At 47.8% G+C, this 18,814-nt stretch overlaps 4 protein-coding genes across 4 annotated transcripts; all 4 read right to left on the reverse strand.

Annotated features, from left to right (window-relative positions):
- Positions 1–2,850: 2,850 nt before the first annotated feature.
- Positions 2,851–4,875, reverse strand: LOC138002319 (uncharacterized). The gene has a single exon (XM_068848382.1). It carries the CDS (start codon positions 4,873–4,875, stop codon positions 2,851–2,853), a length of 2,025 nt encoding a protein of 674 aa, XP_068704483.1.
- An 8,621-nt stretch (positions 4,876–13,496) lies between these two features.
- On the reverse strand, positions 13,497–14,585 carry LOC138002320 (uncharacterized). Its single transcript, XM_068848383.1, has one exon. The coding sequence runs from the start codon at positions 14,583–14,585 to the stop codon at positions 13,497–13,499; it is 1,089 nt and encodes a 362-aa protein (XP_068704484.1).
- Positions 14,582–15,208, reverse strand: LOC138002321 (uncharacterized). The gene has a single exon (XM_068848385.1). It carries the CDS (start codon positions 15,206–15,208, stop codon positions 14,582–14,584), a length of 627 nt encoding a protein of 208 aa, XP_068704486.1.
- Positions 15,209–15,858: 650 nt separating this feature from the next.
- Positions 15,859–17,157, reverse strand: LOC138002322 (uncharacterized protein F54H12.2-like). The gene has a single exon (XM_068848386.1). The coding sequence runs from the start codon at positions 17,155–17,157 to the stop codon at positions 15,859–15,861; it is 1,299 nt and encodes a 432-aa protein (XP_068704487.1).
- Between the last annotated feature and the right edge of the window lie 1,657 nt (positions 17,158–18,814).

Raw genomic sequence — 18,814 nt, forward strand, 5'->3', positions numbered from 1 at the left:
CCAATAAGCTCAGCAAAATTTCCTGTTCTTAAATCAAGTTGATATAAATCATTTTCTGCTCCACTTGGTCTATCAAATTTTATCAATACTCTGAACCTTAATGATACTAATTCGAGAGAAATTTTTGTATTTGTTGCAACCAATCATGTGTAACCCTGCTAATTGCTTGTTGAATATCAGCATAAACTGTAATTACCATTTGGAAGTGTAACTGTTATCCATGTAACTCCTTCATCTTTGCTAAAATTTATGTGTATTGGTTGATTCATATATTATTAATTAGATTAAATGTTGTATATATTAATCATGCTGTGTTTTTGTTATAATACCTGTTTTTAATAAATGATCAATTATTTCCCATACTTTGTTTCTTAAAGCCAATGATGTATTACCAGCTCGAAGCGATCCTGTAAGCAAAGTTAGACGTTTCATAAGATCATCTGGGTTGCTTTTTCCAGACGAACGATGATGTGGCATATTTGCCAGAAAATTCAGATTCTTAAATATTTGTTTCGCTTTTGATGAATATGCTCGTTTTGGATTAAATCTTTTTCTTAATAAATCAATAAGACTTTATCAGCTTTATCTTCATAAACGATTTGCCCTCCTTTTATTGCTTGTAATACCGTCTCATTCATCAATTTTGGCATATTGATCATTAAACCACCATATGAATCATTGTAGATTTTATAAGCATTTCTTTTTGGTGGTTTGTATTTACGAATTCCTTGACCTATTGTTTTTCCAGCTTCTTTAAAAGATTTAATTCTTTTTCTATAATGTTGAATTAATTCAATTTCATCTGACAATATTTTATTTCATCCAAATTTTATAACCTTTGTGCTTTTGATTTTGAAATAACTCCATTTCTTTGCCCCATTTCTTTTAATTTTAATCCAATTTCTTTATCAAAATCATCAATATCTAATTTTTTATCAATGTATCTTTTCCATATAATTGATAGTTCAGGAAAACCAAGATTTATTATTCAAGTTTAATGCACTAGTTGTGAATCCTTTATCTGGATCTCATGAAATCATTGCTGGTTTGTAGCCAACTGGTGATTTTGTCGTTTTTTCTGGTTTTTCATATGTATATTGTAACAATGCAATATCTTCCAAATTAGATGCAAGAGCTTTTTGGTTTTTATCAAGTTGTTTAATTAATTTGTCTTGTTTTTGATCAATAGTGTCTTTTACCTCCTTTTGAGCTTTGATTATTGGTTTAAACAATTTACTGCTTTGAAAATCTTGATCAAGAGTTTGATTACGATAATCTTTGATTGTTTGTATCATCTGCTTTTTCATTTGTGAAGCAATCAATCTTTGATCAGCATTTTTTTGTATTGATTAATATCCATGTATATTTATTGGTTACAAAAGTGTTAAATGACACTTACTATTATAGTTAAATGTTAAATGACACATTATAAAGTAAATAATGATTATAATGAAGATACCAAATTATGACAATCATGAAAACAAACAAACAGAAAAAAATTTAATGACTTTTTAAGTGAGATTAAGTAAGATTTTCGTATGCTTATTTGCCGGCAAAGCAATTGTGGTAAAACTAATTTATTAATGCATATTTTAAGAAAACCACTTGTGTACTATGATGAAATTTATTACCATTGGCATAATCCTCATCAAGAAAAAATACAAGATTTGATATCATTGATGAATGACATTTCTTCCAAAATTGGTTACAATGTTTTTAATATCGGCGGTGAAAACGACATTTTAGACACAAGCGAATGTAATCCATATAACAGATAGTTGTATTTGATGATAGAAAATCACTATACTGATGGTAGGAGTATCAAGTATTTATGAGTCAATGAGTCAATGAGTCATGAGTCAATGAGTCAACGAGTCAGTGCTGTTAATTAAACCATAAAATGAAAGCTAAAATTTCAGAGAGTGCTTAGGCCTAATCACTGAAACGAGGGCTTAGGCTTAATCAACAAATTATTGCTATACTGACTGTGAGTCTATTGACTCATGACTCATGACTCATTGACTCATTGACTAATTTGACTCATAAAACATGCGTTCTCGCTCTCATATGGTTTTATATCCACCAACAACAAAAAATCACACTTAACTAATCGCCAAAGAAAACAAGAAACATAAAACCGTTAAAAAAATTTCGATGAATTAATCTAATTTATAAATATTTATAATAAAGTTTCTATATAACGCGTGCTCTCATTGGTTTAAACAGCGTGCTTTATGAGAGTACAAAGCACGGAACAAACGAAAGCTCACGCCATCATCCGCAGAAATGGCAGATGAATTTCTGAATTTTTCCTTGGGTATTATTGAACAGTTTGTTTTCCAATTGTCATGTCGGAAATGTGCAGGTTTTCATGGGCAACAATTCGGCCGGTTTTCACTGAACTTAATTATTTAGATCCTCTTTTTTGCTGTTTTTTACGGACTGAAACCGAAGATTGAGGCACTTGTTTTTCCATAAATTCGAATTCGAAAGCTCTTAGGAAGCGAGTAGTACTATGGGGGAATACGAGCCACTTTTGAATGGCGCATTCTGATTGGTCGAGACGAAATTTTAATGAGATGCATCGGCTTCTGATTGGTTGAAATTTTTAGGTCCGCCATTATCACGTGCACACGTGAACAGGATTGGTTTAGACGGTGGGGTCAAAGTCCAATCTACGTCATAATTGGGGGACATCAAAGAGAGTATGTCAAGAATGTGAACGAGATCCGGGGGGAACATTGAGGAGACCATAGTGTGGTTGTTTTCTCGAATCATGAACGGTTTAATTAACAAACTTATGTACAAGCGGGAACGTGTGAGGAGACCTGGTGTCTAACGACCTCGTCCCTAAGCAAATAGGTCAGCTAAGACTTGAGCGAGATCCAGATCCTCGTCGGTGAACCGTTCGTAACCGTAAGGGTAGGTCCGGGCTGTGGTGGGATCCAGGACCCGTTTAGAATAGACGAGACGGTAGTCTTTGTAAGAAGGTTGTGTTTCTAAGGTGTAGGTCTTGGCATTTCTTTGGATGGTGTGAGATTGCGTGACACGGGTGGTACGCGGTTGGTCTAGAGGACGATGCAATTCATCCAAGGTGTTTTGACGTAAGACGTCGTAATTCAATTGAGTCATCCCTTCGACGTTGAGGGAGAAACCACGGACCTTGCATTCGACTTTTCCGTTCTTAGTCTTGTAACCGTAGTTCTTAGGACCGCCCGAGCAAAATTCTACAATGTAATCGTCGGCATCGAGTTCGTTTTTGAAGTCGCCAAGGTAGGCACCTCGTGGAGGGATCAAGGATGGATCGTGAGGACGATGGAGGTAGACGACCTTGTCGGTGTCGAAGTAGAGAACGCGTTCGCCAAGATGATCCAGGGCTTGATAGAGACGGAGTCGGGCATGACAAGTGGTGAAGGCGGCTATGAAGATGTTGAGATTGGGTGAAGGCAGGACATCGTGCGTTTGGAGTTTATAGTGGACTTCGACCCGGTCTTCGGTCAGGGAGCTGACGTAACGGACATCGTGTTGATCGCTGTCGAGGAACTGGATGAACGGTTGAGGTTCGGTGAATTCTCGGACCTGAGTCTTGTTGATCCGTTGCCCGAACTTGCCCCACATCGAGTTGAGCATCATCTTAGCCAGGGCTCGGAGTCCAGGGTTCTTTTCGATTTTGGTGGGATCAAGACGAATCCCTTCCCGAGCATAGTAGGCATCGATGTGGGCTTGTTTTTGAGCAGGAGTGGTACATCCTTCAGGCCAGCCGCTGGCTTCTTCTTTGATTTGGAGCCACGTGTCCACGTAGGATTGGAAGAGTCCCGTGCGTTGTTGATCGAAATGCCATACTTCGTGTACGTGTTGAATGACGTAACCTTTCTGTACAGCCATGTCGAGTTCGGGGGTGCACCAGGTACCCACGAGGACACGTTCTTCGTCCGTGTGATGACAGGCATGCGTCTTTTCCAAAAGAGGTTTGGAAATGTTCTCTTCGACGCAAGTACGACACAAGGGGAACGTGAGTTTGTCGTGACTGCGGTAAGGCAACACGGGATGATAGAGACGTGATGGCGGAAGGACGGTACATTTGGCCAAACCGAAATAAGGCGAGAGATCGGTGGTGTCGGGTTCGTAGAGGAAAGTGGGATGTCCCAAGGGATAGGTACCGTACTTGTTGACCCAAGGATACAAGGATGTGTAATCGTCGTAATGGATCTCTTCCTCTTCCTCGACGTGAGCGTAGAGACGTATGGCATTGGTCCGACCCCCGTAAAAAGCATCTCGTAGTTCAAGGGGGGCTTGGAGGTTTCGATGGGCTAGAAAGTCTATGATGTCCTGGTTGGTTTGTTTGAGGGCGTTCCAGGTGCATTCCCACATACCCACAAATTGGTACCCACGACTGATGAGGAACGTGCGTTTCTTGTCGACGAGAGCACGGACCTCGTCCATGGATCGATCGAGCAGCGTCGGATGCACATCGGTACGTTGGGGATGACAGGTCCGACATCCGTGCCAGAAGCACCCGTAGAATTCGTAGACGGTCTTGGTGTCGGCATCGTATCCGTCGACCGTGTATCGGGTACCAGGAATGTGGTACTCGCCCTCATTCCGTGCATGCTGGATACGTTGACGGTGTAAGGGATGATCATGGTCGTATTGTCCGTAGGCACGAGCCATGGCTTCGTGATCTTCGTGTTCTTCCGGCGAGAGGGTCAGCCAGGCTTGACGTCGTAGATTGCGTTCGCACCAAGTCAGCCATTCTATGGAGGCCTGGGAATGATTGACACGACCTCGCCATCCTAAGAGGGGTTCGGAGGCAATGGAGTCTTCTTCCATACAGTGCATACGCAAGTAGCGATTACAAGCAGAGGCTACTGTCATTTGTTCAAAGGGATTGAATTCAGCACGTGCTTGGAAATCCCGCATGAAAGTGAGGCATCCTTGTTTCAAGAGTTTCACGTCCGATTGGCAGTATGCTAGAAGTTCGACTTGGAAATCAAAGACGACCTCTCGTGCCGCTTGGTTGTCGTACTAGGTGTCGAAATCGCGACGTTTCTTGACGGACATGCCGTCGGGCATGTAGAAGGCTTTGTCGGGAAGTCGGCCTACATACGTTTGATGTTCGGGGGTATTGAACATATGTGGAAAGTGTCCTTTCTTGAGTTCGGTGAGCCCGAACGTCTTGGGGAAATCGCTCAGCGGCATCTGGAAGAAGGAGAGCGAATCGATGAATCGTATGGTCGTCTGTTCGTGAGGGTAGGTGAGTTGGAGGACTTTCCCACCGTTTCGGATTTGTTCCAGTTCTCTCTTTTGCCGATGGAGTTCGTCGATGACGGGATAACTGTCATACCCTTTGAAATTATGAGCGATGACCGTCAGGGGTCGCATTCCGTTTTCGGTCAGTGTTTCTAACCATTCCAGGAAGTGAAAGAGACAGTTGTCTCCTTGGAATGAGACGGGAGGATCGTCGTCGTCTTCCGTCTCGGCCACCACTAGATTGGGCACGTGACGTCCCTCGACTTGCATGCTCTCAATGTCGAAGAAAACGTGCAAGGGCGGTTCCTCTTCGTCGTCATCGTCTTCGTCGTCGTCGTCGTTATCGCCCGCCAGGAAGGCGTGCAATCCAGCGGCCTCGTTGGCTAAGAGAGGTGCCAGTCCCTGACTCAGGATCCTTTGAAAGGAGAGTCGCTGTCGTTTCAAGCGTCGTTCTTCGGTGGGGGTCTTTTCGACTTGTAAGAAACATCGATGGTGATGGACGTCGACGTCTTGGTGGCAGCACGAACATTTCCGATACCCGCAACGATGAGTTCGGATCTCTTTGAGGCCACGTAACACGCGGTGACAATCTTTGCACTGACGACGGGTGGCACAGACAGAGGGATGTTGAGGATCCGCGGGTTGACCGGCGTGGGTCTTGGACCGATGGGTTTGGAGACAAGTGTCTCCGTAGAAGGAACGTCCACAGAGGATACAGGGTGTCTGAGCCGAGCGGTACTGTCGGTAGGCCTCGGTATGATCAGGGCATCCGTCTTGTAAGCAGGCTCCGCAATGATTGGTTTGATTGTTGCGACAGGCGTGCTGACCTAAATGATGATAGGCTTGGAAACATTGGCTGCAAAAGTAATCTTGGCCGAAGAAACCGGGTAAGGAAGATAAGGCATCGTAATGACCGTCTTCGTGTAAGAGTCCTAACAACGTGTCCCCACGACCGTAAGCAAAACAAGCATAAGCGCGGTTGGCATCCACGACCACAATGGTGTAGTCTTGAAGACTGGGAGCGGTGACGAGTTGTTGAAGTTGTTCGGGACCACAGGGTTGAGGAGGAAGATGGACTTCGTCTAGAAGTTCTTGAGCTGCTCGCGTGATGCGACGATGGTTACCGCGACAGCGGGTCCATTGTCGGCGACGTGGGGGATCGTCTCGGTGTTGATGGACCCCTCGAGCTAGAGCGATGGCGCGTGGACAGCATAGATTTTGGTCATCCTGTGGAACACGTAAGACACAGTGCTTGAATTCTCTGAGACGCGTCGACGCTTGATGACCTGGTAAATGTTTTCTTTTGTAACCGGAACCTGTGGGAGCCCCGCATACGTGAACGAAGGAGAGGGTGAAGGAATCGTCCATTTCGAATTGTTCGTTAGAGTTGAGCATGTGGGAAAGATTCCCAAGTAAGGCATCCACACGTGGACCTTGAGCGCGCCATTCTCCGGCCCGCAGTCCCCAACCATTGTAGGCATTGGCAATACGGTTGGAGGCTAGAGCGATGTAAATTCGGTCGCCATCGGGAATGTCTTGATCGTTGATTAAGTCGTCTAGAGCGGTACGAAGACCTTGCACGAGGGCATCGGTCAGACGTTGTCGGGGGATGAAAGCTCCAATCTGTCGAGGGCGAAGTTGAAAGACACGTTCACGAACCCCGAGACGGACACTACGTCGTTCCACCACAGGTAATCTTTCAAAGACGAAACGTCCTGGAGCGGCACCTCCTATTTGTTCAAACTCGTCGAGTGCTTCAGCCAAGTCACTATCACTATCGCTATCCATGATGAGATGTTTGCTTGAAAAAAGACGGTGTGTCTTTTATAGAGAAAGGATCACCTTGAAGGACCTTGACGTGTACCCTAGATGGACCAATCCGGAGAGAGATAGGTCTCCTGGGGGGATGGGGGGGTATCCCCCCGGAGAGTCATGTGACCCCTTAGGAGAACGGGGATTGGTGGAACGATTCCTGTTAAGTAGTCCGATCGAGTGAGGAGCCTCAGAAAAGTCATGGCATCCGATCCGAAGAGACGTGCGCTCGAGATGGCGGTGGTCAGACGTACTATGGAGATGGAGCAAGACCCAAACGATGAGGAAGAGGTGTGGGTCAAGCAAGAGAATGGACGTTGGCGGAAAGAATGCCAGATCACGGAAAAGACCCCGGCGACCCGAGACGAGGCTTCGTATTGGGACCTGTTGCCTCCCGAAGTACGTCCACATGTGTTGGAGATTCGAGATCGAGAGGAGGAGAAGGATCGAGAGATGGACCGGAGGGAACGTTGGAAACCCATTCACGAAGAGTTACTCCGTCTACCGCGTTGCAGTCAACATGGCACGGTACGTTCCGGTTATTTGTATTGGGTCGAAATCGAAGCGAATCTGATAGATTCGTTTATTTTATTTGATATCTTTTAGATGACGACGACGTTTGTAGGAGAATCGACTATCGCCTTTGAGTGTGGACCGTGTCGCCGGTTTGCCCTGGGGGGTAATCCTGCGGGAAGCCGACTCATGAAATGTCGGTATTGTCTTTTGGGAATGATGAGTTGTCCAGGGTATCGTTATTGTACGGGCATGTATCGTTCTCCTCGTCGTCGAGAGGGTTTGGTCGTTTGTTGTTGGTGTCGATGGCCCGTCTACCGGAGAGGTCTTCTTTGTATGCCACTTCGATCTCCTCATTGTCGTTGTTTTCTCGTAGGTCATGGTGCCCACTAGGTCGGCGAAGGATGATCATTTGGTCGAATGGGAATGTCGTTGTAGTTATGTGGAACTGAAGTGTAGAAAGTGGGACTGTTCTTGTTCGGTGTCTTATGCATCTTACCGTCATCCGGGATGTTTGATTTGTACCTGTGATGTGGGTTATGGATTTCCACCGTGTCGTCATGATTTGGGGGACTGGTGTTATTTGTGTCAGGGACATAGTTGGACTTGAGTCTCTCTCTCTCTCTCTCTTCTGCAGGTGATCTGTCAATTTGAGGAAGTGTTTATGGATGATAGGTCGTCGAGATGGGTATGGAGAAATGGTTGTTGGATGTGGCGGCGGAGACGACCTCCGAGAACGGCGGAGCAACGTCGTCGGAGGCGGCGTTATTTGGCTGAGATTTTCACTATGATTCGTTGATTTTTTTAGATGGTGGTGCAGGAACATAGGACCCGTCAAGGCTATCCACCGAGGTCGGACGATCGATGGTCTTGGATCAAGTGGGTGTGTTCGCATTGTACGGAGTCCGCCGCCACATGCATTGACTGTTTGAAACGATTGGACCTCAATACCTTTCATTGCATGTGTTACGGATGTCTCGTTCGTTGTCGATGTGATGGGTTGGAAGTCTCCTACGGACGTCGTCGTTGTCATACGGGTGGTCGCCGGTCTCTTTTTCATGAGTTTCCTTTTTATGGTAACCGTAATGCTTTTTTCGATTGACAGGAAACTTGGTTCCCGGAAATCTTTCCAGACTTTGTTCAGCAACGTTGTACCTCTTATGGATACGGATCTTGTACTTCTTATTGCTTTCGTCTTAGGGGCACGGGTCTCTATTGGGACGAGATATTGATTGCTACGTTTCGTTCTCTTTATTATTAGATGTGGTGTCGTCTAAACCAGTTCACTCGTTATTCATACCAACGGGGTTGGACGAAAAAAGAGATGGACATTACGGCGGAGTTGTGGAAGAGGATTGATGTGGATTTTTGGGATCCGTTTTATGGACTCGTTATGGTATACAACCGTCGATAGCTGATTTTCTTTTTTACGTTTTTTCATTAGACTTGGTGTGTCCATAACAGATGTACTCGCTTTTCATCCCAGAGGGGTTGGACGGCAAAAGAGCTGAACATTGTAGTGGAGTTATGGAGGGCGGTCGGTGTCCATGGGCGTATTCGTCGTCGCCGTCGTCGCCGATAGTCGATTCTCCTGTTAACGTCTTTTTTTTTTGTTCCATAGACTTGGTGCAGTCTACCTAAATATGGATCGGTTTATTCGTCTGGCAGACCCCATTCCTCCAAACAAGAGACTGTTTATTTTCGAGTCTGGACATCTGTCAAAGACAACATGAACATGAACGAAGATTATTTTGATATCAATTTCTTTTAGGCCATGATGGTGTTTGCCAATGGGGAAGGGTTTATGCTTTGGGATTCACCTTGCTGTTCTTTTGGACCCATTACATGCATGCGTTGTCTTGACCGGATCAATCACACGTCGCCGCAAGAACACATTTGTCAGGGGACGTATGAGCGTCGCAGGGAAAAATCGACTGCGGTCGCGAGATCCTATACCTTCGCGTACCATGGTCATTATAGTATGCGCGTCTTATGGGAACTGACACGATGATCCTTTTTCAATCAGATCATGGTCCGTGCCGACCGATGTTTTTGTACGTGGAGTGGTCTGTTTCACGTGCACGAGAGACGTCCCTATACGCCCGAAGTTCGACTCATGTTACTGGAGGAACGTTTGACAGGACTTTCTTTATTTATGTTTGCAGTGCATTCTGATCTATCCCCCTGATTATGAGGAGTACATCGGATACGAGGACCGTTACTGTAGGAAGTGCCATAGAGAACGCTACGGTTGACTGGAGTTATTTGTTCGTTTTTTAGTGCATTCTGACCAAGACCCCTGATTACGTACGAAGGATACACGGATACGGAGAGTACTACTGCGTGCAGTGTGATGGAGAAAGTTATACGACCGCCCAGAAACTGTCTATTGTGGATGCGATCGTGTCACGATACGGATTTTATAATTATATGGGGTCGGATCCGATCACGGGCATCGGATCGTTTCAGTTACGCGTGATATATCCCTACGATGAGGACCTGGAGGAGGAGATATTGGACGAGGATCGAGGTGTGGCCCTTTTTTATTTGGATCCGCCTGTATGGCGTCGACAGATTATGGTCCGTAACGAGGAGGGACATTGGGTGTATCAGAGTACCGAGGGACATTTGGTTGTACGTACAGAACGTTACCACGGTCGGGGACCTCCTTACTGTTCTTGCTTATTGTAACTTGTTTTTCCCAGGTAGTTGTACCGTCTCATCCAGACCCCCCGTCAAATGCGTTGTCCTACCCAAGGCTGGTTGATGATGGCACGGAGCACAGAGTGTATTCTGATATGGCGTTTTCGTATCTATCGTATGAGAAGAGGAACGGATGGACATTTTCATTTCATTGCGGGTCCTTATCCTTTTCATTTCGTTCCAGATCCGGAGCCCGATCCAGATTGGATTTCATGAAAAATTCTGTTGTCCTACTCAAGCCTGGTTGACAATGCCATGGCGATGTGCAGAGATATGGCGTCTTCGTCACTATCGTATGAGAAGAGGGACTGATGGACATTTTTCATTTCATTGCAGATCCAATTGCCTCGCGCACGTCGTCATTTGAGAGCGGTCATGTTGTTTGGTCAATTGTATTGTTGTGCGACAGCGCATGCCTTCCGTGAAGCCTGGCGTTATCGGAGACAACCCCTTTGGCACTCGGAAAAACAAATCAAAAAGAACCAGAAGACGGGACAGTTTCATTTTGTACCTTTTATTGACATTTACGGTCCTTGGTGTCGTCGGACAAGAATATTCAATCGTAAATTTCGTTAAGAAGAAAATTGTTCATTGTTGAATTAAAGTTTGAGTTTACGTTTCATTTGCATGATTTTCTTGACCACTTTCTCCGTCTTCTTCTTTTTGCCTGGGAGGTTACTGATAGCCCGAATCATCTTGTCGTCGGCTTTCCACTTGTCCTGTAAGTTTCTGGCCTTGGCATAATCCATGTCGTGGGTCTTGGCAATCTTGTCCAAACGATTGATGCCAGGATCACCTCGTTTGAGTCGTTTGGCCAGTTTGGTGCCAGGACCCATGTACTGATAGCCAGGCCAATGAAACTCGATCCCGGTCTTGGCCAGAGCATTCTGCAAGTCAAATTTGCCGCCTCGTTGACGTCGTCGTCGTCGTCGTCGTTGGCGTCGTCGTCTCTTAGTAGTCCTCGCCATCCAATCGTCGTTTGAGTTTCTTATCGAAATCCAACCAACCGGGCGGACGTTTCAATTTATCTGTTTCGGTAGGACGACGGCGACCTGTCTTCTTACGGATCTTTTTATTGACCGATTGAGCGGTCGTCTCCATATAGTCGGCCACACTATTCCCCATCATCCTGGGATCTCCTTGAAACGGAAGGTGTCCCCAATCGACGGATGGAACCGGTGTCTTGGGGGGCGATTTTTTCTTCTTTGACTTTTTTTTGGGCGGAGCTGCTTTAGGTTGAGTTATGAATCGAAGTCGTTTTTTAGCTTTAGGGGGTGTCGAGGGTGTGGTCTCGGGCGTGTTCTTCTTCTTCTTTACCAATTGTGTCAACATGGAGTGCAAGGGTCCTTGCGCATAGGCATCGGCTTCGGCATCGCGTTCGTCGTCGGCATCCGGCCCCAACCCAATAGGTTGTCGGACGGCTTTGGTCCACCGTTTCTTTTCTTTGGCTAAAGGGGTGGCCAAGGCTTTCTTGATGCCCGGAGGAATTCGATCCGACATGAGAACGGCTTCTTGTTTGGCAGCGATACGAGCGGCTTTGGTCAAGTGAAGGTTTTCGGTCAGACGTTCCTTGTACACGTTTTCGAGTTGACGTAATCGTTGAGGATCGATCAAGACTTTGTTTTCAAATCCTGGAATGGTCTCTACTTCACTCATCGTGAGGTACTAAGATCGTCGCGTCTCTCCCTGGTTTTATAGTAGAGGTCCTGTTTCTCGTGTCGTTCGCGTTCCAGATGTCGATTCAATTCACAGACCTGTTCTTGCAAGACCCCCATCTTTTGTTCGGCGAGCTCCAAGTTCTGATTACGTTCTTGTAATTGATCGGTCAATTGACGGACAATGTCGCATTGTTCTCGGACTCGATGTCGAAGCCCACGTATCTGATCCTGCAGGGCACAAAACGAACGAGGCCCGTACGTCCACGTGTTATCACACCAACCATCGTCCATGTTGCAAATGATCCTTGACACAATGATGATACGCCGTGTGCAATCCGAGCCAGAATCGGGTTCGATCGAAATGTCGTCGCATCATCCTTCGTCGGGCTTTTATGCTATGGTTTGAACGACTGATGGCCCGTAACACTCTTCGATCTCGTGGGGTCTCGGTGATCTTGAGTAGGGTGTACTTGGACAAAGGGAGACGTCCCTTGACAATCTCTCGGGCCAATTGACTGATGGCCTCAATCATCTGATCCACAGCATAGTAAAGTTTTCGTAAACGGTCCTCTCCCGACAATCTGGTCAGATCTCGTAGAAACGTGCCCAGATAGGGTATTTGGGCACGAACACATCCAGGAATCTGATGGCGACACGCTTTCATCGTTTTTTGGGTCTTAGTATGTCACAGGCCGTGTTTAAACCGTGTCGTTTGCTTCGTCGTATCACGTCACAAGCGGCGTTCAGACCATTCCAAAGAGCTCCCCCTGTCTGATTCATCATCAATTGACGTCTCCTTTTAATAGAATGTTTTCGACGAGACATGTCCCCCAAGACCTTTTCGTAAGGTCGAAGTCGTCCCACCGTTTTGGACGAGACAGGAACGGTCCCTCGGATCGTGTTCATGACCAATTCACTCACGGCATTGATTTGATCGGCATTGGCGGCCTGAAGCCGTGCCCGACGCGTTTGATGATTGGCTTCTTTCAAGACGCTCCGTAGAAACGGCCATTGTCGTTCCATCCTCCACGACATGTTGGTATGGGCTATAGATCCGGGGCGTTCTTTTTTATACACGGAGTACCCCTGGTCGTCTTCGTCGTCGTCGGCGGAGACGTCCTTTTCGCCGGGGTTTAGAAGCGGGAATCATCATCATCAGGTTGCCGCCCCGTTGATGTCTCACGCCCCACCAAATGCTACCACCACGTGGACGTGCCATCGTAGACATATGGAATGATGTGGACTATCCTTTTATAGTCCCCTCAAAGGATGTGGATCCCCACGCATCATTCGATCCATCACCATTTTTCGCGCCCAAGGTTTTCGTTGGAGAATCCGTTTCATCATTCCATAATTATATTTAGGCGCCTCATAATGACCGGTGACTCCTTTGGCACCCATCCTTTTGTACCTTTTGTCTTTTCCCAATTGGTACCCAGCAGCCGCGGCCTTGCCTAGAACCGCCAGGAGACCGCGCCCGCGTTGTGGGGGTCGTCGTCGCCGACGTCGCCGTCTGGTTTTGGGCATGATTGTAGGACACCCAAGCGTGCGCATGTCCTTTTATGGGTTACTGAGTCGGGAAGAGGTACGTCGGACGGTAGGTGTGCCACCGTCTTCGTAGACCGTGGTCACGGTGTTCGTATGGGTAATGTTCCGGATACGACGTCCATCCGTCCGTTGACGGGCGTCTTGAGATAACAAATCCATTTGACGTCGAAGTCCATCCTGGTCCAAACGCCGTCGACCTCCACGGCGACTGTTCCCTCCAGGAGAACCTCCGCCACCAGGAGAACCTCCTCCTCCTCCTCCTCCGCCGCCTCCTCCAGGAGGACCTCCTCCTCCTCCTCCGCCTCCGCCACCGCTACCTCGACGGCGGGAACCTGCAGGAGAGGACGCTGGGAGAGGACGTCGACGCGGACGTTTCCCTCCGGTGGTGGGACGATGGGCTGTCGTGGTGTTGGAAGGACCACTGGCGGTAAAATCTTGTAAATCTTGGTCGGAGATGCTATAATCTCTTTGAAGCTGTGTTCTCTGAGCGACGGGGATACTCCCGTCCAAGAGGGAACGCATCATGAGTTGTCGTTGGGAAAGAAGCGTATCGGTCTGTAATCCTCCCGCATTGTCAAGTCCCAGTTCGGTCAACAAGGCATCGGGGTCGGGCGTCGGCACACGACCCTGATCCAATGTTTCCAAAAACTCTTGAATCGCCCTGTTGGGTGTTCGTGTTCCGACTCCGGCCGGGCTGTTTCTTGGAGTCATGTTGGGAATGGTGTTCCCCACACCGGCCGGGGACGTACGTGGTGTCCTGCTCCCCACACCCGCTGGGGAAGAGGTCATCCTGGGTTCAGAGAACGATCGGGTTCCTATAGGAATGTGTTGGGCGATCTCGAGACGTTCACTCAAATGCAAAGCACGTCCTCCTTGTCTTCGACGTCGACGAGCAGTTCGTTCTTTGGCTCTCCGTCGTTGTTGTTGTTGACGGTACGCTTCCAATTCCCTTTGATATTCAGAGGGATTGCGTTCAAATTGAAACTGGTCAAACGGCGATCCGGGACTGGAAGGTGTGGAAGGAGCTCGTCGGTACTCTGACAAGGCACGTCGATATTCAGAGGGATCCCAATGGGCGAACGGGGATCCTGGGCTACTCATTCACGTTTCCACACTTGGGTCGGACCATCAGATTGTGTCACACAACTGAACAGTCGGTACCGATCGTCTGAAGCGGGATGAAGATCCATCATTATATACCCGTACGGGCGTTGCGTACACTTTTCGAAGAGACGAGGAACGTCACGCCATCGATCGGGAAAGGCTTGTAACGTCAAGGCTCGAAATCCCGATTGATCTCTGGGATTCTTGAACACGAAGAGATAATGGGCATTCCTGGAGATGGTCTTGGCATATTTGCCGGGTGGAAATAAGTCTTGACACAAATACAACACCGTAATGTTCCGATGATGCGATTCTCGAGTGAACAGATCCAACACGCGTTTGTCATTCCCTCCTTCGTCCATGAGATCGTCCAAGACCAGGATCCCACCTTGACTTTTTCCGAACCATTGTCGAAGATGATCAATGTCGGGAATCCCTTCGTGAAATCGGATCCCACGACCTTTCATCCGTTCGAAACGCGGTTGCCATACAGCATAACAGTAATGACACGGTTTCGTGTTTTCAAAGACCTTCCCTTCCGTCAAGAGCGCCTCGGTCAACTGTGTCTTTCCACTCCCCGACGGACCGACGATCATCGTACTACTGGGTTGTCGTATCATGATCCCACCTCATCGACGGCAGCGTTGCACATTATTTTATACCTTTAAAAAGCGTGTTTCCCCGTCCCAAGACAAAGACAAGACATGTGGTCTATCAAAAAAAAATTAATGTAGAAGAACCGGTTCATGCGGTGTACAACATTGAAGGCAGGGTAACGCATTGTACTCCTTGATTATTTGACGACGTACTTGTCGACCCACAGTTCGATCGTTGGTAACAAAATCAAGGGGAGAAAATCTTTGCACAAACTCGTGCATGGTGCGTCCCCGTACCCTATCTTTCAAAAACATGAGAGCATAATGACCGCAAGCGGTACTGTTCAAAGCTTGGAGGGTCCGGTCGTTCCATTGCACCGCATTCCATTCGTCTTCGAGCCATCTCTCCAAGTCGGGTGCATGGTAGGTCGTGATCGGCAGTCTGTAACTGTCCATGACTTCACACCGATTTTGTTCCGTCCAAAGTCCTAACCAGTGTTGACCCGGTTCCCCTCGTGGATCCGTGTTGACAATGTAGGCGGCCCGCGTCGTACGGGGTGGACGCGATGGAAGTCCGTCGGAGGGATGGACACCGTGAAAGACACGTTTCAGGACCGGATCGTCCAAGGCCAAGATGCGTAAGGTGACATCACTCAAGGGTACAAATTCCATCTTCACTCGTACTTTTGATAAAGGACAGTTCCGTTGGTACCGGCTTGGAAGCTGTCTTCGAATTCGCCAAACACCAAAATGGTGATGTTCTTGTCGGGAGCGGCATTAAATCGGATTTCCAGACGCAGCTTGCCTTTTTGTTTGGGATTTCGATGATACGGTGAATCGGCATCGCCATTGGGTACATTGTTAAACGTGAACAAGGTACAATTCTTGCCATAGCCCCAGTCTCCTGGTTGAATCATGTGAGGGCGATGATGCACCATGGAACCACTGGTTTCCAAGAGACGTTGATAGCCCAGCCAGTCTTTCCGCGTATTCGTGCCATTCAGTTCCAAGGTCGGATAGGGATATTCTTCCCCACCCACCAGTTGACGGATACTCTTCACTCCAAAATCTTGGAAGGCATACGGGTAATACTCCAAATCCCCATTAAACGCTTTACTATCCAGCAGCCCGACGACCAGACGATCGGGAAGACGACCTGTAAACAATTGGTCTTCCGTCCACAAGGTGGTCTTGCCATCGAACGAAAACGTACGGATTTGACTTTTGACCATAGGGTAATTGGCCATTTGACCTTTCACATCGATCTTGGCCATCAGTTCGTTACCCACACTGACGTTCAGGTTGACGCGACACAGATGAAAGGTGACTTTGATATCCCCTGAACCCAACGTGACGTACCTTTTGACCCCCGTGCCACTGGTCTTGGTCCCAAACAGAAAAAAGTCCGGGGTGTTGCAAAAGAGTTCCATCACGATTTCTACGCGAGGGACTAACAAACGTCCCGTTCGCATGGCAGCCAGATGAGGATACATGATCATGGTGGCTTTGTTGTTGCCGTAAAACAGTTTGGTGGCCGTCTTCAGAGCATTCGTATTATTGTGCGCCCATCCGGCTGTGGTGGAAATGTCATCATCGCCTCCCGTGGCCCCCAGCTGTTCCTCCACGTTCATGTAATTCACCCAACCTTGAGGGGCCAACAAAGTGCTGCCTTCGTCTCGACTGTAATTCAAGATGGTTTCGATGAAGGACTTGTACATGTACGTATCCGTCTGTTCACTCATCAACACACCACCCAGTCGTAGATTGATCTGCTTGAAGAGACCGTGGGCGAGGTTGTTGGTGACGTACACAAACTTGGTGTTGTTGGCATCTGAGGCACTGTTGGCATCCGCCACGATGCCGTTGGTCGACGCCGAATTCAATTTCAGTTCGATTTCGAAAAAACTGCGTCCCAAATCGATAAATTCGTCCAAACCGGGAACGGTAAAGGTGATAGGTACGATACCCGTCATGGCGGCACTGTACGGTATCATCCGGTACGAATCGACCGTGATGTCCGTCGACGGCATGGTAAACAGTTCCAGACTCATGATCGTCGTCGTCTTCTTCTACGTCGAGGTCGTCGTCTCGGTAGGTGAGGGATCAACCAACCACCGTACTGAACGGGGATCCTGCCTTTTATACCAACGGTAGGAGCGGACTGACGTCGACGGTAGGCACGTTGCCGACGCAATCGCGAATGCACGACCATCGGTCGGAGGTTCATCGTCCAAAGATGGACGTCACACGTCGTTTGGCTTTTTTATAGGCATGCCGTCCACCGGCTTTGAGGCCGGCTTTCACCAAAGCGCCCGCTTTTCGTTTCAAACCGCGTTTCAACGAGTGTCCCACCACACCTCCGACGTCGCTGAACGAACGACCGCTGGCAGCCGCTTGAAGTCCCGATTGCATGGCGTTCAACAAGACGGGCGATGCAATTTTGATCAACTCTTCGGTGGCACCATCTCCACGCTGGTACGGAGGATGATACCGTGTCAGACTACCCCCACGCATGATGATGATGATGATGACCTCCCGACAGTGTCACGTCGTTTTTATATGTACGGTGGTCTCCTCCGGAACTGAAAGGTCACGATAGTTCTACGATGTTTTCTGTCTCCTACGGAACTGAAAGGTGATGATGGTTCTCCCTCCAGGAGCGAAACGGGCCAGTTCTCCGGTACTCTCACCCACACTGACCTCGATCACATCCAATTCTGCACGGCGCATAGACATCCATTGAATGTGGGTGGGCTCGAAGTAGACGACACCCGAACCATCCTGGGTGTAATGCACTTCCCGGACCAACTGATGCTCTGAGTCACCGACAATGTTACTACTCACTACATCCGAGTAGACGAGCATGGTACGCGATGGTTGAGTGGACATTCGATTAAATGAGTGATTCAAGTGTAGGAATCGCCACTCTACGGTCTGACTCAGACACAGAGTCTTGTTTTCTACCACCTTCCAGTAATTAGGGGTCCAATCACTGTTTTTGGGTAATTCGGTAGTCAATTGTCGATAGAGTCTCTTCTGGTCTTTTTCGTGAAAGTTCATCTCGAGATTAACACCCAAGACCCAGACTTTCAGTAGAGGAGTCACAGACTTTTGCTCGATCCATCCCATCTTCTGGGCCAAGTCGATATCGATGCAGAAGGTCATTTTACCATGGCTCAGGGACCCCACGTCGGCCACCTTCTTCCTCTCCATGATCATAGTCTCACCCTCCCATCGGAAGGTAGGGCGTTGACTATCTTCCACATACTCCATATTCGCCTTGATTAACTCCAGTACCATCTGTCGGTTGAGTTCCTGAACGACTTCCTTCATGAACCCGACACCATTGACAATGACGGCATTGCGATGGAGAAGCGCCGCCTTCGTCACTTGACTTGACTTCAATGTTATGGTAACGGGATTGGTTCCCGCATCCTTCATATGATACTTAGTGCTTATCACCTCGTCCGATGACAAGTAGCTCCGGAGATCCATCCCCTCATTAGGCATAGAGATGGAGGCCAACGCGACCTCCCATTCTCCATCAAAGTGAACGACATTGGGCAAACGTACTTTGAAGGCATTCGGTGTATTGTCAGGAAACTCTTTCGAAGGATCGCTGAGAACGAC

This window comes from Montipora foliosa, chromosome 5 (assembly GCF_036669935.1).
Source record: "Montipora foliosa isolate CH-2021 chromosome 5, ASM3666993v2, whole genome shotgun sequence".
Lineage (NCBI taxonomy): Eukaryota > Metazoa > Cnidaria > Anthozoa > Scleractinia > Acroporidae > Montipora > Montipora foliosa.